Source organism: Oryx dammah, unplaced genomic scaffold (genome assembly GCF_014754425.2).
Source record: "Oryx dammah isolate SB20612 unplaced genomic scaffold, SCBI_Odam_1.1 HiC_scaffold_3, whole genome shotgun sequence".
In the NCBI taxonomy this organism is placed as follows: Eukaryota; Metazoa; Chordata; class Mammalia; order Artiodactyla; family Bovidae; genus Oryx; species Oryx dammah.
Window position 1 is genome coordinate 109,477,071 of NW_024070187.1, and position 23,611 is coordinate 109,500,681.

The 23,611-nt window shown below is 44.4% G+C and overlaps 1 protein-coding gene across 6 annotated transcripts in view; it reads left to right on the top strand.

Annotated features, from left to right (window-relative positions):
- Positions 1–23,611, top strand: part of CC2D2A (coiled-coil and C2 domain containing 2A) — a 128,515-nt gene that overhangs the window by 67,333 nt on the left and 37,571 nt on the right. For all 6 annotated transcript variants that reach the window (XM_040237545.1, XM_040237546.1, XM_040237549.1 and 3 more), the window contains 6 exons: positions 42–219; positions 11,443–11,599; positions 14,684–14,831; positions 17,895–18,033; positions 20,238–20,441; positions 23,217–23,309. In XM_040237545.1, coding sequence (XP_040093479.1) covers positions 42–219; positions 11,443–11,599; positions 14,684–14,831; positions 17,895–18,033; positions 20,238–20,441; positions 23,217–23,309 — 919 coding nt within the window. The remainder of the gene's footprint in view (positions 1–41; positions 220–11,442; positions 11,600–14,683; positions 14,832–17,894; positions 18,034–20,237; positions 20,442–23,216; positions 23,310–23,611) is intronic.

Genomic DNA, 23,611 nt, shown 5'->3' on the forward strand with positions numbered 1-23,611 from the left:
ACACGAATACTGACCCACCCGTGGATGGTCTCACTCTGCAGGGTGGAGGTCATGCGAAGGGAGGACATCAAGAGACGCTCGCTGTTCCTAAAGGTGACCTTCAACAACAAGGAGGTGTCCAGGACAGAGAGCCGGCCGCTCGGGGCGGACTTCCGAGTTCACTTTGGACAGATTTTCAATCTGCAAATATTCAACTGGCCGGAGAGTTTAACGTTGCAGGTACATTTAAAAATTTTTCTCTCCATTTTTTAAAATTCATTTTTATTGGACTATCGTTGCTTTATAATGTCGTGTTAGTTTCTACTGTACAGAAAACTGAATCCGCTCTACGTATACATGTATCCTCTCTTTTTCGGATTTCCTTCCCATTTAGGTCACCGCAGACCACTGAGTAGAGTTCCCTGTGCTTTACAGTAGGTTCTCATTAGCTGTCTATTTTATACATAGTAGCAATAGTATATGGGCTTCCCAGGTGGCTCAGTGGATAAAGAACCCACCTGCCAAAGCAGGATACATAAGAGATGTGGGTTCGATCCCTGAGTTAAGAAGATCTGTTGGAGGAAGGCATGGCAACCCATGCCAGTAATCTTGCCTGGAAAATCCCATGGACAGAGGAGCCTGTTGGGCTGCAATCCATGGGGTCGCAAAAAGTCAGACAAAAGTGACTGTGCACACACGCATCAATAGTGTATATATGTCAGTCCCAATCTCCCAATTTTTCCCACTCCATATTTTAATTATAGTCACTGTCCCAAGAATTTTTGCTCATCACAGGTGCGAGATGGCTTTAAATCGTCCATTGGTTACACTGGTGTCCTAATAGATTCTCAAAGGCAACAGAAGGTCGAGGCACATCTTAAGGTCTTGGCAGAGAAGATCTGTTACCCTGCTTGGCTCCCAAAAATGCTGGCAGAGTAACTGACCACAGTGCTCAAGTGTGTGTCTCAGGACAAGATGGGGGGATAAGGGAGAAAGGGAGAGTAGAGACATCTCTGGCTCATTCATTAGAGAACTTCAACCTCACGCCGAACCAAGATTCTGGCATAATATACCAGAGAAATCAATTTCTGTAATCACAGATCATTTTAATAGGGGTGGTGGTACAGGTGCTAGGATACCCCAAAATAAATCAAACTCCCCACTAGCCTAAAAACCAGTGTTAGCAATATATTTATTTGTGTCTGTTATCGTTTTCTAAAGGTGCCATAACTAAGCACCACAAATCTGGTGACTTAAAACAACAAATGTTTAATCTCTCAAAGTTCTGAAGGCCCTGAAGTCTGAGGTCAAGGTGTCAGTAGGGCCGTGCTCTCTCCAGAAGCTCTAGAGGAGAGCCTTTCCTGCCTCTGCAGCTCCTGGTGGCTCCGGGCGTGCCGTGGCTCTTGGCAGCATCACTCTAAACTATGCTTCCATCTCCATGTGGCCTTCTCATGTCTGTGTGTCCTTTTTTGTCTCTTACAAGGACACTCTTGTTGGATTTAGGACTCACCCTCATCCAGTATGAGCTCATCTGGATCTTTAATTATACCTGGAAAGACTATTTTTTCCAACTGAGGTCACATTCTGTGATCCCAGGTGGACATAAATTTTACAGGACACTGGGCTTCGCTGTTCGTTCAGTGGAGTCTACCTGCAATGCACGAAACGCAGGTTCAGTCCCTGGGTCAGGAAGATCCCCTGGAGGAGGAAATGGCAACCCACTCCAGTATTCTTGCCTAGGAAATCCCATGGGCAGAGAAGCCTCATGAGCTACAGTCCATGTGGTTGCAAAGAGTGGGACACAATTTAGTGACTAAGCAACAGCAATGAAAAACAAGACACATTCAACCCACTTCAGTGTCTTAGGCTTGCTGTTCTGGCAAAGCCTCTCATGTTGCTGACAGATTCTGTTTCGTGATACCAATAGGCACGTTAATTAGGGTTGCAAATACACAGCACATGTACTGTTGTCTGCCATCTTCCACCCATGCAGAAATCACTAATCCTGAGCCACCACTTGTGCAGAAATTTCTCTCTCTTTTTTTTTTCAATTGGAGGATAATTTACAATGTTATGTTAGTTTCTGCTGTACATCAACGTGAGTCAGTTCTTTGTATACATATATCCCCTCCTTCTTGAGCCTTCCTCTCAGCCCCTCATCCCACTCATTTTCGTTATCACATAGCACCGGGCTGCGCCCCCTGTATTACACGGCATAGCTATTCCCCCAAGCTGTCTGTTTTACAAATGGTAATATATGTCTGTCGATGCTGCTCTCTCAATTTGTCCCTTCGTCCTTCCCCCACTGTGTCCACACGTCTTCTCTCTACGCCTGTGTCTCTATTCCTGCCCTGCAGGTAGGTTCATCAGTACCATTTTTATAGATTTTATATACATGTGTTAATATATAATATTAGTTTTTCTCTTTCTGACTTACTACTCTGTGCAACAGACTCTAGGTTCATCCACCTCACTACAACTGACTCAGAAATTTCTCATTCTTATCTACCACCCTTGCCAGAAATGACAGCTGAGCATCCTATTTTCCCCCACTGAGCCTGGATATAACTTCAGACTCCTCCTCAACATGGTACTGCAGACAGCCAATATTTCTTATTATAATTGACGTTAAGTCCATAGATACAACTGCAGCTGTGTAGTTATCAAAATATTTTAGTATTTCTCTACTGAATGATTGAGTACCGGTTATAGATACAATTAATTGAGAGAATATTGTATTTTGACTGTCAAGAAATAATATTGTACCATTTGGAAATTTTCCATATGATTGCAAGTTTTGAATAAGGGAAGGTTCAACAATTACTGGCAACTTCGAGAGGGTAAGAAAAGTCACCTTAAAAGCATCTGTTTATACCAATGCTATCAAATGCTTAACTTTAGAGGGTAATGTGCTTCAGAAAATGTTCAGAATTTCTCACAATGATCATTTATCCCTTGATGACTCAACACCAAGCTCCAAATGTTTGTTGCTTGATTGTGGAGAGCCAACTGAGGGTCTGAGGCTGAGCCAGGAGTTTAGTGGAACGTTGGAAGCTGTGTATAAAGAGCGATGTGCATGGCCCTGCCTGTGGGAGCTTTAAATCCAGCTGGGAGATGAGAGAGACAACTATTGGAGTGGCCCAAATGTTCATTCAGGTTTCTCTATATGATATTACAAAAAACCCAAATGACCCTTTTGATCAACCCAATGCAAAGAAATAACACTAAGCAGAGTATGGATACACAGGATATGGAAGGGAACAGTGTCGACTGTGAGGTTTGATTTTTTTTGCATGTTTCAAACCATAGGACTCAGTGTTTCCTAGCCAGGCTTGAGATCGGCTACCAGGGCAACCCTACAAAGCAGAAGATAAGGCCACCAACTCACCTGGAAAGCCCAGGAGGGAGGGGATGAGGCTGGGGACTCACAGAGGAAATGGGAGGAAGAAATTAATTAAAGCAACACTGCAGCCTTGAGGGCTTTCCAGGTGGCGCCAGTGGTAAAGAATACTCCTGACGATGCAGGAGACATAAGAGACGCGGGTTCAATCCCTGGGCTGGAACGATCCCCTGGAAGAGGGCAGGGAAATCTATCCCAGTTATTCTTGCCTGGAGAATCCTCATGGACAGAGGATCCTGGGGGGCTACAGTCCATGGGTCACAAAGAGTCAGACATGACTGAAGTGACTTAGCACGCACACACACAGCCTTGAAAGAGGGATTGGCAGGACTTGATGACGGCTTCATCTGTTGTTGTTCGTTTGTCGAGTCCGACTCTTTGCGACCCCATGGACTGTAACCCACCGGGCTCCTTTGTCCATGGGGTTTTTCAGGCAAGAATACTGGGGTGGGTTGCCATTTCCTTCTCCAGGAGATCTTCCTAGACCAGGGATTGAACCCGCAATTTCCTGCATTGACAGGCAGATTCTTTTCCCACTGAGCCACCTGGGAAGTCTGTGGTGGTTTGACTAGAGAGAGTAAAAAAAGCAAGCCTCAGAGCTGGCCCCAAGTGAAGGGTGAGATGGGACTTCCCAGGATGGAAGCTGAAACGGGACCAGAGTCCTTCCAGAAAGGTCTCAAAACTTCAGGATTCTGAAGTCTTTCCAAAATAAATGCTTGTTGTTGTTGTTCAGCCACTCAGTCGTGTCCCACTCTCTGCAACACCATAGACTTGGTCTTTCACAAAAATGAAGTTTGACTTAGAAATAGAGAAAGCTTAGTGATAATGACCTTCACTCCTTTTCCTTTATCATGCACACCTGTCATGCCACCCCATACTCATCAACCTGACTCCCCAAAACTAACAACAGCTGTGTAATATTGTTGGGTGGCTTTTATGCATCTTGGCATTATTGTTTTTTTCCTTATGAATCAGTCCTGTTGAGCTTTTATATTCCTGGCACATGGACTGAGATAGGGAACTTTCCTTTTAACCCAGCTGGAAGTCACTTGACTCTTCTTTCCAGAATCTCTCCTGGTTTCTCTGGCTTTTCTGATAGAACAGCACTCTCGGGGTGGAGACACCAGTCCTGTTTGGAGATGTGTCCTGGGTGACCCTCCTTCATCTCCCCGGGACAAGGGGGAGAGAGAATGAAATACCCAGAGGAGGCTTCCCCCCAGAAGCTCAGCAGGGAAGGGATTGGGGGTTGACAGGGGACCATGGTTTACTTTAGGGTGTGGTTGATTGGAGCACGTTTGTCAGCTGTGGGAAAAGCGGCCAGCGCAGAAAAGATTGATGACTTGGAAAATAAAAGGGAAAACTGTGGAAGGAGAGTGTGGGAGAGGGAAAGGAAAGAGGGTGGGAGTGTTGAGAGATGATGGGATGGGATACTCCATCCATCAACCACAAGTGCTCCAATCAACCACACCCTAAAGTACACCACAGTCCCGTCAACCCCTGACTCCTTCCCTGCTGAGCTTCTGGGAGGAAGTCTCCTCTGGGTATCTTCGTTCTCTCTCCCGCTCGTCCCGGGGAGATGGAGGAGGGTCATCCAAGACTGGTGACCCCACCCCGAGAGGATGGTTCTAACAGAAAAGCCAGACCAGGAAACTCATGAACCTGTAGTATCCCATAGGTTCATGAGAGGTGAATCAAGACAGAAGAGCAGGACTTTCCTGGTGGCCCAGTGGTTAAGATTTTGCCTTCCAGTGCAGGGGCTGGGGGTTCGAACCCTGATTGGGGGCTAAGATCCCACATGCCTTGCATCCAAAAAACCAAACAAACAGAAAACAGAAACAAGATGTAACAACTTCAAAAATGATCCACATCAAAAACACTCTTAAAAAAAATATACAGAGTAGAAAGGTCCTTTGAGTTGGGGGTGATGACACAGAGGAGGGCAGGCCTCGGTCACCCAGAGTCTTTTCAGGGAGGGAGGGGAGTCTCTGGGCATAGGAGTAAACAGTGTTTGATCCAACACTGAGGGGAAGTGGGGACATCAGCCTAACTGAACCACAGTGTCACCAGGGCTGAGATCGCAGGGCAGCCCCCTGTACCAAATCCACCGCTACCACACGTGCAAGATAAGCTGTGCCATGTTTTGTTTTGCTTTGCTTAGGTTTTAAGATCAGAGAATCATGACTTAAGACCGTGCAATATAAACTACTTCATGATGGACTCTTCTTTCATCTGTCTTAATGCCTCTACATTTTCCTAAGATTTGGCTTATCAACACCATCCTAAGCACTGTTGTTAGCAGGTAAATCTGCACGAGAATGTTGACTTAAAGCAAACCTCATTCCAAATGCAGCAGAAGTTAATAATAATCTCACTGAGTCCCAATTTGGTAGCAGTTGATCTAATTGCTATTTAGAATTCACTGCTGCCTTTTTTTTTTTAATACAACAGGAATTTTTGAACCACTGAACATAAATCAAATTATATTTCCTATCTTATTTCTTCATTAACATTTCACCTTCAAACAGACACACACACACACTCATTCTGCTTAGAGCGGTGCTTCTCGGTGAAGATAACTTTGTACCCCCGGGGGACAGCTGACAAAGTCTGGTGACATTTTAATTATTACAGGTGGTGAGGAGCCGCTGGCACCTCTAATAGGTGGAAGCCAGCAATGCTGGTAAACACTGGGCAATGCCCAGGACGACACATCGCAGCCAAGAGCTGTTCGGCCCCAAAGCCAGTTGCTGAAGCTGAGAACCCCAGACTCAGAAAGAAAACAAAATTTCAACTCAGTTATACAGAAAGCGATGTATGAATATTTACAAAGCTCAGTGACTCAATGGACGTGAGTTTGAGCAAGCTTCAGGAGTTGCTGGTGGACAGGGAAGCCAGGTGTGCTGGTGTGCATGGGGTCGCAAAGAGTCGGACACGACTGAACTGAACTGAATTGATGAAGCCCAAAGTGTCCACTCTCTGACTTTTAAAAAGAGCATTCCATCCTAGCATTAAAGAGAGCTGCGATTTTAAAAATTAGGGAGTCTTGAAAAGACAGATCTTACATATTAAAGTTTAATGTAAATAAAAGAAATTTTTATGTTACAAAGCTTTTGTTGTTGTTTAGTCACTAAGTTTTATCTGACTCTTTTGAGACCTCAAGGACTGTAGGTCTAGTTCCTCTGTCCATGGAATTCTCCAGGCAAGAATGCTGGAATGAGTAGCCATTCCATTTTTCAGGGGATCTTCCTGACCCAGGGACCCAACCCAGATCTCCTGCATTGCAGGCAGATTCGTTACTCTCAGAGCAACCAGGGAAGAGTAGTTAGAGACACAACACCAGGAAAAGTTTAGCTAAATGCTTAATACTGCATTTTATGTCCCCTTCTGAAGCATTTTTCCAGCATAAATGGTATTTTCTGACTGTTGGTATGGTTTCTATTTCCTTAACTTGAAGTAATATCAAAGTTTTATTAGTCCCTCCCGTTTTTAAGCATTTGAGACAATGTAGTTTGCTTTTTACCTCCTTATTTTGGGGCACCAAGAAATATAGATGATTTAACTCTAAATATGGAATATGCCCTAACATTCCTATAGGTTCTCAGAAGCTTAATGTCTTCCTTGAAAAAAACTAGGGTGTCTTGAAAAGTTTAATTTAAATAAAAGAAATGCCTATTTTATAAAACTGAATAAAATCAACTGGCCAACAGGATTTAATGAGATATTTGGGAAATGTAATCATGTTTATGAAAGATCTTTGTAAACTGCAAAGTATTAGAAAAATGCACATGCTTGTTGCCAACTGTATGCCCAGGTGAAGAAGAAATGGCATTTATACAGAAGGAAAGACGCTTTTCATCCATCTCAGCTAAGCTGCACCACTGCCTTCCTGCTGAACTTTGGGTAACATCCTCATTTTACAATGAGAGCAAAAGTAGGGGGATGTCACGCCCAAGATCAAATTGAAGTGTCACGGTTCAGATCCAGACCAGTCGGACCACAAGGCTGCCACGTCCTGTCCACCACTCCGCCCTCTGCAGGCAGTGGGAGGAGCTGACCGTCCACTGCGGAGTGAAACAAATCAGGTGAAAAAATCTGAGAGTCAGGCCAACTCCCAAGTCTACCAGCGGTTCAGAGAAGAGAACAATTCCATCCCATCGATTTATCATCTAACACCTTGTTTCCAGTGAGAGTTAACGTGCTCCTTTCTAAATATATCAATTCACAGAGGAGAGGTACTGAGCAATCAAAGGGAAATCAAACAAGGCCCCTACCCTCAGGAATCTCACTCTTCAGTGAGACAAATGACAAACAAGGAATTTCAGTAGAGGGGATAAGCATTCCTACAGGGAAAGCCCAGGGATTGGTGGGGGCATTCAAGTAATGTGGGTGGGCACGTGACAACCTCGTGCAGTCCTCACGCAGGGTCCGATACAACAGAGCACCTTCTAGGGAGTTCAGACACCCTCACAAAGTGGACAGTACACCTTCCCCTGGCCAGGAGAGCCAGTCCCTTGAGAATCTGAGAAACGAGACTCGGAGACAGGAAGAGCTCGGTGGTCTTTTAATTACAGCTGCCCACATGGAAGGCTGTGCTTTAACCTTTTGTCACGGTTGTGTTGTTGTTTACTCACTAAGTTGCGTCCGACTGTTTTGTGAACCCTGGACTGTAGCATTCCAGGCTCCTCTGTCCATGGGGTTTCCCAGGCAAGAACACTGGAGTGGGTTGCCATTTCCTTCTCCAGGGCATCTTTCCAACCCAGGAATTGAACCCACGTCTCCTGCATTAGCAGGTCGTTTCTCTAACACTGAGCCACCTGGGGAAACCCAACCGTTGCTTTTAGCCATTGTTTATACAGCATTTCCATGTTTTGTGATTCTTTCATTTAGGTTTTTAATTCTCTTTCAATCATTATTTGTCACCAATCTGTCTAAAGTAATTATATTTACTTTATAAATCATGGATTACGGTTATGGCTTTAAAAGATTTCTTAATTTTTATTCACCTTTCTGATTTTCCTTGACCCGAGAGGAAAACATAACAAAATGTGAATGTGTCCTGAAGTGAGACGGTGGTAGATTCACATCCCAGCTTTGTGACTTATGAGATGAAGGACCAGGAGAAATTTCTCCCCTCTGTTGAGCCCCACATCCGTCATCTAGGATTGTGAGGTCTGATATCTTGCTTAATCTTTACCAGAAACCAACCTTTATAGGACTGTGGTTAAGATTAAGCATGGTATCAGACCTAAAGCTCTTAATGGCTTCACACAAAGGCCTGTCTGGGTGAATAAAAATTCAAGAAGTACAAAAAGAATTTTAAAGAAAGAAAAATGCACCATTCTTTCTGGCTAAAACTTTATGCCAAAGAGTCCATAAGCTAATAGGTCAAACCAAGGTCTCTTGTGCAGTGAGCAACAAACTGCTCCATGTTCTTTATAGTCTGTGATATTATAAAACTGCAGGCTCTTATGAGAAGTTGGGATAAGCCAAAAAATTGACCTTTCTTTTTCCATTAGAGTTCTAAACCAATAAAAGTATAGAGAAAATCTGTAAAAAAGATACAAAGAGAGAGGGATCATTTATAAATTAATAGAGGCTTGAGGGACATACCGATCAACTTCAGTGTATGAAATCATTGTCATCCTGATTCAAAATATTATAGTAATTTTTTGAGATTCTGAAGGGCATTGGAAACTTAGTGATATTTGGCATTATTCAGGAATCGCTGTGATAATTGTATGGTAATTATGCCTTTTTATATCCTCCTTTAGAGATACATATTGCAATATTTACAGATGAAATGATGTCTAAGCTCAGAATACTAATGAAGAGGCAAATAGTTGAGAATATAGATAAAACCAGATTGACAGTAACTTAATGGTAATTGAAGCTAGGTAGGTGATGCATTCATGGTATATTATTCTTCTGATATTACATATATTTGAAACTTTCTTTAAAATCTTTTTAATATAGATAAAAATATCACCTGTCTACTAGTAAAGATGAAGTTGGAGAGTGTGGCTTAAATGTGCAACTCATGGGCTCCCTGCTCAGCCCTTGAATCAAGCAGGGGTAAGCCCCAAACAGCCACAGGTTTCTTGGTGCGCCCAGCCTGTTAGAATAGCTCACAGTGGTACTCAGTTTGGGGTCTTGAATTCAGTTCCTATGGAGCCTCTGCCTTTGTCTTTGTCCCAGTAGCCCCTCCAAACTCAATCAGCCATGTTGCAAATGTGAGCTGGTGAATACCAGGTGGATGAGGCCTAGATAGAGGGCCACACGAATCCATCCTTCTCATCCTTAGAAAAGAATTCACAGCACAACACGTGCTGTGTAAAGGGAGGGTGGGCAGAGAGACTCCGTAGTGTCATCTTTGCACATTCAGGTGGTGAGTGGAAAGATAATCAGAGGGGGATTGATTACATCAGGAGAAAAACAGGAACATTTCATCGAGAGGAGTTGTGGTACATACATACAATGGAATATTACTTGGCCATAAAAAGGAGCAAAATTGAGCCAGTTCCAGTGAGGTGGATGAACCTAGAGCCTGTTATATATAGAGTGCAGTTAGTCAGAAAGAGAAAAACAAATATTATATATTAGCGTATACATATGGAATCTAGAAAAATGGTGCTGATGAACCTATTTGCATGGCAGGAATAGAGACAAGATGTAGAGAATGGACTTCTGGACGCAGCACAGGGGAGGGGAGAGGGGGACGAACTGAGAGCGCAGCCCTGACGTGTACACACTGTCACGGGTGACACTGAGAGCTAGTCGGGAGCTGCTGTATGGCACAGGGGACTCAGCTCAGGGCTCCGTGATGACTTAGAGTGGCAGGAAGGGGGTAGGTGTAAGGGAGCTTCAAGAGGCTGGGGACATATGTATACCTATGGCTGATGCACGTGGATGTGTGGCAGAAACCTACACGACATTGTAAACCAATTATCCTCCAATTAAAAATAAATTTAAAAATAAAAATGAGGGAGGAGATATATGTATGCTTAGAGCTGATTCACACTGTCGTACAGCAGAAACTAAGACAGCATTATAAAGTAATTATCCTCCAATTAAAAATAAAAAAGATAGAAATGTTTCATTAGTAGAAAAAAAAGAGCAAGATCTGCATTTTAGAAAAATATGTACCAGCCGGAGAGACTTCATGGAGAGAGACAATGGAACACGGAAGGAAGGCAGCAGAGCTGATATTTTATCTTCTTCCCACAAAAGTGAAATGACCCAGGAATACAGGGGAAGCTTGATCACATGGAGCAGAGGGTCCGACTGAGACCGTATTGTATATTCGTAATCTGTGGATGCTCTGGCAATGGGGTCTTCCTCTCACGGTGATGGCATGATGATGAGACACACCACAGTAATTAGCATTAGAACTATAGATGGTCCCGTTGACCCCATTTTGGGAGAAGGTCTGTGAAGGAGATGGATAGGGCTCAGCAATTAACAAAAAAAATGAAGGTCCTAAAGGAAAGACTGAGAGATTTACCAGTAATAGATTTTATATTAATAACACCATTGATAATTATAATTAATAATTGATTGTATTAATAATACCAGTAATAATTTTCTATTACCACTAAGAAATTTGACCCAGTACCCTAGAGTACCTCAGGGTATAATGCTTTTCCTACTGACTTTGAAGTTGGTGCAGATAATAAACCATCTGGTGGCTTGTCCAAATTATCTCACCTTTCTACCTGATGCTGTTGCTCTCTGAAATAACTGGAACCAGGAAAAAGAGGAAGCCTATTCTCCAAAACGAATGCATATTAGTTTGAAATAGAAATATTTGCAGTACCCTGGTGCTTTGTAATCAACCTCTCTACCACAGACGATTGGGCCAGGCAAGAAGATAGGATGCTGATAACTTGTCAAATAGGGTATGATCTGGTCTCCATGGGGACCAGAGCAGCACGACTCAACCCTCCACTCTGACATGGATGCTCTGGACTAGATCAGTGAACAGCACAGAAAAAGGGACTGATTATCTGGGAGTGAGCACCCTTTGTTGCTGTCTTTATTTGGCTCTTTCTCTTCCTCAATTTCAGGTCTATGAGACAGTTGGACACAGTGGTACCACCTTGCTGGCGGAAGTGTTTCTGCCTATTCCTGAAACGACCGTTGTCAGTGGAAGGGCTCCCATTGAAGAAGTGGAGTTTAGCAGTAACCAGCACGTGACCCTGGACCACGAGGGAGTCGGAAGCGGTACGGCAGGCCTCAGCAGCTCACAGAATCACTGTCAGATTTGAATATCTTTTTCTTTTCCCTTATCAGACAACCAGACAATTACAACATTGCTATCAGAAATTCAAATGAAAGCAATAATCCCATACGATTTTTTGCAAAGTAATTTTTACACACTATGTGCGGCCGGTAAATTCATATAACTGTACAGGTATGGCCATGTGCATTAAGGGCCTTTAGATTGCCTTTGACATCTTAATTCAACTTCTAGGAATCTTTCCCAAAAAAATAATTCAAAGTGAAGATAAAACTTTGTGCATTAAAAAAAAAAAGTACCTCATAGTGTTATCTGTATGGTGGGAAAGTTTGAAATAAAATAATTGTAATGGGGATATTATTAAATAATATTCTCTCATCTCTCATTCTCTCATGGACTTTCTCACTCTGCCAACCATGTTTTTTTAACCTCTCTTTAATATACTTGACATCTCTTTCTTTCACTTCTATATGCTGTGTAGTTTCTTTAAATCCGTCTTCTAAGTCATGAATTCACTTTCTGGCTGTGTCTAGTCATTGAAATTCATCACTGAGTTCCTCATTTCAATGAGTGTATTTTTCCCCTCTAGAAATCCTACTTAGTTTTTTTTACCATCAGTCCTGACAACCTTTTGTCATTTTCTGGTACTCAGTCATTTATTTTATTCATTCATTCATTCCTTCAACCTTTGTGTGTGTGTTAGCCTGTCAGTAGTGTCCAACTCTTTGTGACCCCATGGACTGTAACCTGCCAGGCCCCTCTGTCCATAGAATTCTCCAGGCAAGAATATTTTCCAGTATTCTGTATCTCCATTCCAACACCTTTCTGCTTATTGGTCTGATTCTGTTTCCTCACATGCCTGGTGATTTTTTACTGTGAGTGCATATCTGGGTGCAAGAATCCCTTGAGTCCCAAATCCGATCACCAGTCTAAAAGTCTGGAGATCTAAGCTTTTAGTTCCAACTCTGTTACTGACAAACTGTGTGACCCTAGTAATCATGTAACCTCTTTGACTATCGTCTTCCTCTTTCATAAGAGGGGTCTAACAATACCTCCCTTAAATGTCTTATGGGGTTATTTTGAAGATCAAGATGCAGTGTTCAGTATGAAGGAAAGATTTTTTTTTTTAGTCATAAAGTAAAATAAGTACACTTTATTTATTTTGGCTGTGCTGGGTCTTCATCACAGCCTTCCAGCTCTCCATTGCAACACACAGGCTTAGTTGCCCTGTGGCATGTGGGATCTTAGTTCCCTGACCAGGGGTCAAACCAGTGTCCCCTGCATTGGAAGGCAGATTCTTAACCACTGGACCACTAGGGAAGCCCCTGAAGGAAAGCCCTTTAGAAAACACAGAGGCTATTATAGGGTTACCAGTGGTGTTGTTTTGTGTTAATATCAATATTAACTTGGACTCCAGAACAAGAAGTTCCTATGTAAGTGAAAAAGTGAAAGTCGCTCAGTCGTGTTCAACTCTTTGTGACCCCATGGACTATACAGTCTACGTAATTCTCCAGGCCAGCATACTGGAGTGGGTAGCCTTTCCCTTCTCCAGGGGATTTTCCCAACCCAGGGATCGAACCCTGGTCTACTGCGTTGCTGGAGGATTCTTTACCAGCTTAGCCACCAGGAAAGCCTATGTTTCACGCTTAAAAATCTTTTCTTCTTTTACGTAATTAATGTCCTGTCCAGAGACTTTTTGTCATTAACGTCAAATCAGTGGGAGCCCAGTCGTGAGGCTTTAAAGTTTCTAGCATAGCTCAGCGACAGCTTCTCTGGAGTGGCCAGTGCCTGCCCAGTCTGTCTAAGGCTTGGCAGGTTTTTCCTCACTTGATGTGCTGTTTCTCATTCCAGGCACGCTCTCACCTGAGGGCCTTTGCATGTTCCTTCTGCCAAGAAGGCTCTTTCCCAAGATACCTACATGCCTCCCTTCCACTTTCTTCAGGCCTTTCATTATTCAGAAGGGACTTCTCATGGAGCCTTCCCTTGCCACTTAACATTGGAAAGTTTAACCTCTGCCTCCTCCTCAAACATACACTTTCTAACACTTTTCATAATTTTTTCTCTTTTGCACTTACTACTCTCTAACATGGGGTTTCCCTGGTGGCTCAGTGGTAAAAAAATCTGCCTGCAATGCAGGAGACATGGGTTGGATCCCTAGGCGGGGAAGATCCCCTGGAGAAGGAAATGGCAACCCACTCCAGTATTCTTCCTGGAGAATCCCATGGACAGAGGAGCCTGATGGGCTACAGTCCACGGGGTTGCAAAGGTGGACACAACTTAGCAACTCAATCACCACCACCACTCTCTAACATGCTAGCCTCATCTCTTATTTATCATATCTATAATCTCTTTCCTACTTAAATGTAAATTCCGTGAGGTCAGGGATTCCTATCAGTTTTCTTTACTGCTGTCTTGGTGACTAGAATAGTGCCTGCCGTGAAGTAGGGGCTCAAATAGGAATCTACTGAATCAATGAAGGATGTGTTCACAGTAATCCTTAAAAGGAGGTACTATTATTATTATTATTATAGTATGGGCTTCCCTAATAGCTCAGTCGGTAAAGAATCCGCCTGCAATGCAGGAGACCCCAGTTCACTTCCTGGGTCGGAAAGATACGCTGGAAAAGGGAAAGGCTATCCACTCCAGTACTCTGGGCCTGGAGAATTCCATGGACTGCATACTCCATGGCAGTCGCAAAGAGTAGGACACAACTGAGCAACTTTCACTTTCATTATTATCGTCTCCATTTTATACATGGCGAAAATAAGGCTCAGAGAAGCTAGGCAATTTGTCCATGGTCACACAGCTGTTAAGTGGCAGAATATATATGAGCTGGTCCCAGTGCAGAGTGCATCGCTCATCATGATGCTACACTCTGCTATCAGAGATACAGCCGAGGGCCCCACTGTGTTATCACCTGAAGTTCCACGTTGTTGATTTGAATATGTGTTCCAGCCCCCTACCCCCACCCATTCTGTCCCGTTTGTCTGCTCTCTGCTTTGCCTTCTCGGTAGCATGGGGCTCACTCCCTCTTGCTAAACATCCTTTTTCATCTGCTGCTTCCTCAGGAGTGCCCTTCTCATTTGAAGCTGACGGTGGTAATCAACTGATTCTAATGACCTCGGGGAAAGTGTCCAACAGCGTGGCGTGGGCCATTGGAGAAAATGGGATTCCTTTAATTCCTCCGTTGTCGCAGCAGAATATTGGATTCAGAAGGTAACGTGTGGCTGGAACAGCTGATGAGCAAGGACAGCATTGGCGTTAGCACGATTCAGTGGGGAAAAGGCTCGCAGCCTTACAGTCTTTCCTTTTATTGTTATGTGCCAGTATTTTCAGGGGTTTTTGTGTGTGTGTTCCTATGATAAGAACTAAAATCTTAATATCCTGACAAATATTGGATGTTTGTCAGCATCAGATACCAGTAAGCCTGTGAAATAGTCTTTTCACAGTTTTACAGTTGGGGACAGTACATGGTACGTGTTGTTCTTGTTCAGTCTGTCAGTCGAGTCCCACTCTTTGATCCCATGGACTGCAGCTCACCAGGCTCCCCTGTCCTCCACTATCTCCAGGAGTTTGCTCAAATTTGTGTCCATTGGGTTGGTGATGCCATCCAACCATCTCGTCCTCTGCCGCCCTTTTCTCCTCCTGCCTTCAATCTTTCTGAGCATCAGGATCTTTTCCAATGAGTCGGCTCTTCACATCAGGTAGCCAAAGTATTGGAGCTGCAGCCTCAGTCCTTCCAGTGAATATTGGCATGGCATATAGTTGTATATATTTGGCCCTCAGTCAGAGGTCACTGTAAAATATGACTGATGTAGAAACTTCTGGGTATATGAAAGGCCCTATTCTCAGTCCCCTTCCTTGATTGCTAGCTGTCGGTTTCACTCAGAGCAGCAGGAAGGGACTCACTCCGGGTGGACGGGCCACCCCTCTTAGTGGTTGATGCCCATCCAGGCAGCCTGCGCTGTGGAGCGAGGCGCCTGGGTTCCAGTCTTGCTCCTGTCGCTCCCCAGTAGATGTGTCTTGAGTGGATCATCTTGCTGTCATGGCCTCAGCAGCCTCCATAAAATGAAAGGACTGACCTTTTTTTTTTTTCTTTAATTTTTTTATTTGGCTGCACCAAGTCCTCGTTGCAGTGTGCAGGATCTTAGTTGTGATGGGATCTCGTTCCCTGCTCAGGGATCGAACCCAAGCCTCTTGCCTTGGGAGCAGGGAGTCTTAACCGCTGGACCACCAGGGAAGTCCCAAAAGGACTTACCTTGATCATCAAGAAGATACGTTCCAAGTCACAGGCTGTCATTTTCAACACGTGGAAGAACAGAGGAACAGGGCTGGTTTTGTTCCCTTTACGCCCTCTCCTTCCAATGTAAACACCTGTATCCATGGGATAGTAACAATAAGGTCTTTCTCAGCCAGAAGCCTGGCAGCTTTTCCAGGGGAGGCTTGTTTATGCCTTTAGTACAAGCCTCCTGTACTTTGTCTCACTGAGTTTCCTGCTGAGGCTAAAGCTCCAGTGCCTCGGGAGAGAAGGAAAAACAGTGTGAGTGACGGGAGACACAGCCCTGTCGATAAAGGCCCAGCTCAACCTGGCCCCCTTGGAATTCAGTCGTGTCCAAAGTTGGGGCTTAAGTTAGTTGCATAAATGTTTGTTTCTCTTTTATTTTAGCCTCAGCCCCAGGTGGTCCCCAGTTACCTGGGAGGTGGGACCTTTGGGACATCTTACACCAGGTGCCCTGGTCTGGATCCAGCGACTCAGGACACTGGTGTGCTGGGCACAGTTGCAGAAATGCAGGGACACATTTGCATTCCTTCTATTTATGCTTCTTTCTCCCCCAGATGTACTGAGATCTCATTGACATGTAAAATTGTATACGTTTAAGGTGTACAACATAATGATTTGATATTCTAGATGTTGCAAAATGATTTTCACAATAAGTTTGGGTAACATCCATTGACACACATAATTACAGATTTTTCCCCCCCTTGGGCTGAGAAATTTTAAGATCTACTCTCTTAGCAATTTACAAGTGTACAATAGAGTATTATTAGCTACAGTCATAATCATACATAGATTGAAGGCAGGAGGAGAAGGGGGTGGCAGAGGATGAGATGGTTAGATAGCATCACCAGACTCACTGGACATGGATGTGAGCAAACTCCGGGAGATGGTGAAGGACAGGGAAGCCTGGGGTGCTGCAGTCCATGGGGTCGCAAAGAGACAGACACGACTGAGCGACCGAACAACAGCAACAGCTATGGTCACCACGCTGTACCTTAGAGTCCCAGAGGTTATTCATCTTACGACTGGAAGTTTGTACTCTGGAGTGGCTTCATCCATTTATCCACCCCCCTGACCTCTGGCTCCACCAGTCTTTTCTCTGTTTCTACATGTTTGGTTATTTTAGATTCCACGTCAAAGTGAGATCATCTCACTTAGCAAAATGCCTCAGTGTCCATCCATGTTGCTGCAAATGGCAGGATTTCCTTCTTTGATGACTGAATTTTATATATATATATATATATATACACACACACATATCACATTTTACTTATCCGTGTGTCCACTGACAGACACCTGGGTGGTCTCCATGTCTTGGCTGTTATAACTAATACTGCAGGAAACACGGGGTACAGAGACCCCCCCCAGGACACTGATTTTGTTTGCTTTGGATGTATCCCCAGAAGTCAGATTGCAGGAGCATGTGCTTGCTCTGCTTTTAACTTCTTGAGCCTCCATACTGTTTTTCACCTCTGCTGCACCAACTTACGTTCCCACCAACAGTGCACAAGGAACTCCCCTCTCACCCCCTTGCCAGCACTTGTTACTGCTTGCCTTTTATGACAGCCATTCTGACAAGTGTGAGGTGACATTTTGTTGTGGTTTTGATTTGCATTTCCCTGATGATTGAGCATCTTTTCATGTGTCCATTGGACATTTGTATGTGTTTGGAAATATGTCCATTCAGATCCTTTGCCCATTTGTTAATCAGATTATTTGTTTTGTCGCCATTGAGTTGAATGAGCTCCTTATATTTTTTGGATGTTTTTACGCCTTATTAGACACATGCTTTGAAAATATTTTCTGCCACCATTCATGCTTTTTTATTACCCTTATAACATATTTAATAGCAACTATCAGGTAAGGAAAAATGGCAGAAGTCCTTCCTACAATCAGACTTTCCTTCACAGAGCAGGGCTGACCCTGCCGTTCTGTGGTCCTGATGCAGACTGTTCTGTCTGTGAGGAAGCCTGTCTCAAGGAATCAACTTCTGTTTTCAGCGCTTTGAAGAGAGCAGATGCCATCTCTTCCATCGGCACGTCAGGACTGACAGACATGAAGAAGTTGGCCAAGTGGGCAGCAGAGTCCAAGCTTGACCCCAACGACCCCAGCAACGGCCCCCTGATGCAGCTGATCTCGGTAACGTGGCAAGAGGCGTGGGCGCACACCACTTCTCCAGCGTGGAAACCACAGAAAGGGCAGGGCTTTTTACACAGGTCCCCTTTCACACTACATTCTCCTGTGCCAGAGTGTGTAAGAATGTGAGGGCTGGGTTGAATGACAGGTTTAAATTCTAGCTGTCCACCTACAGACTGTGTGAGCAAGACAAACGTGGTCCGAAGCCCATGGTGCCCTCATGGTGTTCTTGGGAAGGAATGAGCTGCAGGTGTCAGGCTCTAGCTGTCCACACTCAGCATGCGGGAAGCACCAGGTTCTGCTAAGGCTACGGGGCTTCCCAGGTGGCGCTAGTGGTGAGTGAAAGTGAAGTGGCTCAGTGATGTCCGACTCTTTGTGACCCCCTGGACTGTAGCCTACCAGGCTCTTCTGTCCATGGGATTTTCCAGGCAATAGTACTGGAGTGGATTGCCATTTCCTTCTCCAGCGGATCTTCCCGACCCAGGGATAGAACCCAGGTCTCCCGCATTGTAGACAGATGCTTTACCGCTGACACCAGGGAAGTCCAGTGGTAAAGTAAAGTGGCACTAGTGGTGAGGAACCCTGAATGGTAATCTAATCGTCCAACCAGAAAACGAGCAAAACCTCCATTTCTGAAGACACCCCAATACAGGAGAAATAAGTGATGCAGTTTCGATCCCTGGGTTGGGAAGATGCCCTGGAGAAGGAAATGGCTACCCACTCCAGTATTCTTGCCTGCAGAATCCTACGGACAGAGGGACATAGCCCATGGAGGGCTACGGACCATGGGATCACAGAGTCGGACACAACTGAGTGACTCAACACGTGGTCCCCTTGATGTTTCTTCTTTTTAACTATTTGCTTTCCAGAGAAGGACAAAACACAGGGCTTCTTTCCTGTTGCTGTTGCTCCGTCATGTCAGACTCTTGGCGACCCCATGGACTGCAGCACGCCAGGCTTCCCTGTCCTTCACCATCTCCCAGAGTTTACTCAAGCTCATGTCCATTGAGTTGGTCACGCCATCCAACCACCTTATCCTTGCCTTCCTGACTAGTCTCTTTTATGAACCAGGATTGTCACCGCAGGATCACCTTTCCCATTGCAAAGCCCCAGCGGATCTCTGCTCCCAGAATCTCTCTCTGCAGGTCAAGGCTGCAGCTGACAAAGCTCCCAGCAGAGGAGCAAATGGACACCTGGGCAGAGTGCAGCCCAGCCAAACTCATCTTCTCGCGGTTGCTGAAGCTGTGCTTTCTATGCTGGTGCCTGGGTCCATCTCTGGTTCACTTTTCCTAACAACCAAGGCCACAAAGTGGCGTCCAGGAACATGACAACATGGCCGTGGAGCCAAGTGAAGCTGACTGACTGACTCTGGGGCCTGTATTTATGTGCCTAGATATAGTCTAAAAATTAGATTTTAAAAATGTTTTAGTTGCTAAGTTGTGTCTGACTCTTGCGACCCCATTTACTGTAGCCCGCCAGGCTCCTCTCTCCTTGGGACTCCCCAGGCAAGCATACTGGAGTGGGTTGCCATTTCCTTCTTCAGGGGATCTTTCTGACTCAGGGATCGAACCCAGGTCCCCTGCACTGTAGGCAGAGTCTTTACCAGCTGAGCTACGAGGTTTTAAACATGCATTTAAACATGTATTTTGTGTATGTTGTGTATGTGGATAATCTTATTGGCAGTGCTCTGTGCTCAGCCACTCAGTCCTGACTCTTTGTGACCCCATGGACTAGCCTGCCAGGCTCCTCTGTCCATGGGATTTCCCAGGCAAGAATACTGAGTGGGTTGCCATTTCCTTCTCCAGTGGATCTTTCTGACCCAGGGATCGAACCCGAGTCTCCTGTGTATTTTTTGCAGAAGGCGTTTGGTAACACACTGATATAACTGACTCATTTTTATCAGTCTGTTATATTTTCATAACACCTATTAGGGGAACATGCATACCAGACATGAACCGTTTACTTTTTATTTCTCTGGAAAAAATGATTTATGGTACTTTTAATAACTATTCAGTGAATAGAATAGCATCTCCCTCATTGCCATTATATTTGACTGTGTTTTCTCTTTAAATGAAATAGTGGATGTTTCAAGCATATCCATCTAAAACTGTTCAACATTCAACATCATTCCCAAAAAGCTCAGTGCCAAGTTTCCTTGGGTGAAATCTGCCTGTCACCTACAGCTTTGTATTTCCTGGTTTTTATAGGTTGCTACCAGTGGTGAATCCTACATCCCTGATTTCTTCCGACTCGAACAGCTACAACAGGAATTTAACTTTGTTTCGGATGAGGAATTAAATAGATCCAAAAGATTCAGGCTTCTTCTTCTTAGAAGCCAAGAGGTGCCAGAGTTCAGACATTATAAACAAATTCCACTGTATGACCGAGAAATTATGGAAAAAGTATTTCAGGTAAGAGATTGCCTTAGAGGGATTAGTAAAACAATGAAATATGTACTGTGCCATTTTGTATACTATTATATACATGTAGGTGTCCTTGTGGTGCTCTCAGTAGCAATGTTGGTTTCTTCTTTATCGCACTTTACATAGCCTTTTCATTATTTTTCTTGAATCCAATGTTTAAATCATCTCTTTGTCTCAGTCTACTGACATCTAAACTAGCAAAAATTAGTGTCATAGGGCTGAAGAATCTCTTCAGTGTTAGTGTGGCAAACAGTGCTGCCTGACTTAGTCAGGAATTCGATGCCCTTTTTTTCAAATTAATTTATTTACTTAAATGGCTGCGTCGGGTCTTCGTTGCCGCCCGCAGGATCTTTGTTGCATCACGAGGTATCTTTCCTTGCACAGCACATACTCTCTAGTTGTGGCTTGCGGGCTTAGTGGCTCACATGTGGGATCTTAGTTTCCCGACCAGGGTTCAATCCCTGGTCACCTTCATTGCAAGGCAGATTCTTAACCACTGGACCACCAGGGAAATCCCTCAATGCCATTTTAACCCAATAAGTATTTACTAAGCACAAAGCACAGTGGTAAGCACTGCTTGGAAGATAGATGGGTAGGATTTGAACAGCCTGGGTGAAGGGGTAGGAAGTGGGGAACAGGTCTGGTCAGGATGCTGCAGGCAGCTGGAGACAGAAAGCGTTGGGGGAGCTTGGAGTGGGGCAGGGAGCCTTTGAGGAGTTACAGGGAACAGGCCTGTGTAGGGGGGTGGGCCAGGGAAAGCTGGACAAGTTTATGTTTGATGAGGTAAAGACATAGCCACTAGAAATTAATATCAGTATGACTTGTTGGTTTGTTTTCACTGCCATTACTCTAGGAGGTGGATCCCAAAAGATATTGCTGCAGTTTATATCAGAGTATTCTGCTTTACATTTTCCTCTAAGAGTTTTATAGCGTGTGGCCTTACATTTAGGTCTTTGATCAAAAGCAGTATGATTTTTCATGCAGAAATTATTCTTGGAGAGATGTTTTTGGTTACTTGGTTCTTCTTCGTATCAGTTTGGACTTATGATTGTAAGTGATAAAAATTTGAACCAGCTCCTGTATCGGAGGAGTTTATGAGATGATGAAATCACAAAATTGAGTTAAGCGTCTAAGACATCTGAATGACAGGAGCCCGTCTGCCCCTCAGAGCCACCCAAGGAGTGCCAGGCTCCTTCTCCTTCCTGTGGGGGCTTCACATAGTATGGTGGCTTCATTTTTCCCCATTGCAGACAGATTTCTCTGCTTGATCACTTGGCCAACAGTATCACCCAAGTTCACACCTAGGAGCCTCAGCCAGGAGGGGGAGGTGTGTCCCCTTGTCCCGAGTCTAACAATCTTGGGGACAGGGTCTTCCCTGGTGTCCAGTGGATAAGAATCTCCATTGCAAGGCAGGGGATGAGGGTTTGCTTCCTGGTAGGGGAACTGAGATCTCACATGCCAAACCAAAGACCCCATGTTTTGTAACTAAGACTTGATAATAAATAAATATTTTTTATGCAGCCAAATAGTAAATATTTTTTTTTTTAAAAGAAAACCATCTTGAAGACAGCTCTTGAGCCACCTAGGCTAGGTTAGGGGCCACCCAGGCTGAGTTAGGGGCCACCCAGGCTGGGTTAGGAGCCACCCAGGCTGGGTTAGGGGCCACCCTGGGCATTAGCTATGACCAGAGAAGGACTGAAGCAGATCATGGCAGCTTTCTGGGGCCCACATAGAATCTTCTTGATAGAAAAAGAGAGGAAAGTACAGCTGCCTAGGAAGAGAAAGCCAAAGGCACCCACTACTCTCCTCCAAGTAGGTGACTCAGGTCAACTGCAACCAGTTACTAACAAGTAAGATGTTAGTTACTCTTTTTGTATTTACTTGAAATAGAAAGACAAACATTAAGCAGGGGCTTTGGCTAAGTCATTTGGGTGAGCTTAGTATCTTGATTTACAGTGACTCGATTATCTCTATGGCCTCAATTTCTTTCTGCGTGAACTCTGTAACTTGTGAAAAACAAATACCGTGTACTCTACAAGGAATTTAGAAAAATGGTACTGACGAACCTACTTGCAGGGCAGGAATAGAGACGCAGACCTAGAGAATGGGCTTTGGACACAGAGGGGGAAGGAGACGGTGGGGCGAATTGAGAGAGCAGATAGCTAATGGGAAGCTGCTATAAAGAACAGGAAACAGTCTGATGCTCCGTGATGACCTGGAAGGGTGAGATGTGGGTGGGGGGAGGGCTCAAAAGGGAGGGGATATATGCGTACAGATAGCTGGTTCACATTGTTGTACAGCAGAAACCAACACAAACTGCAAAGCAAGTATACTCCAATTAAAAAAAAAAAAAAACTTTTAAAAAGCATTGTAACCTGTAACTACTTGTAAAGCAGTTCAATCTACTGTTTCCAAATCCTGGATGCTGCATCAAAGGCCAACTCTGAACCTGAAGTTCAGGGGGAATTAGAAGGAAGATTTAGAACCACAATTTGCGACTTAAACTACACATGACGAATAATCTCGAATCTGGACTGTAGCCACCAGGTTCCTCTGTCCATGGAATTTTCCAGGCAAGAATACTGGAGTGGGTTGCCATGCCTTTCTCCAGGGGATCTTCCCGACCCAGGAATTAAACCCTGGTCCCCTGCATTGTAGACAGATTCTTTACTGTCTGAGCCACCAGGAAAGCCCAATCTCAAAAAAGGCATGAGAGTACCAGTATTTTAAAGTCATAGAAGTATTGTTTCCTTTTAATTTTAGGACTATGAGAAACGGTTACAAGACAGAAATGTAATCGAAACCAAGGACCACATAGATTCCCACAGGGCCACAGTAGCAAAGTACCTCCAGCAGGTAAGGAAAATCATTTCAAACAGTCCTCGTAGGGGACAAACAAGCAGCATCCTGATGTTGGAGAAGGGAGGTCTCTATCCTCAACCCTTGTCGGCTTATTTTCTCATAATCCTTGTTGTTTTCCTCCTTAGTCATGTTCGACTCTATCACAACCCTATAGACTGTAGCCCACCAGGCTGCTCTGTCCATGGGATTTCCCAGGCAAGAATAACTGGAGTGGGTTGCCATCTCCTTGTTAGGGAGTCCCTCAAAGAATATTCTAAACTGCAAAATTCTAGCGTCACAATGGCAACATGAATAAC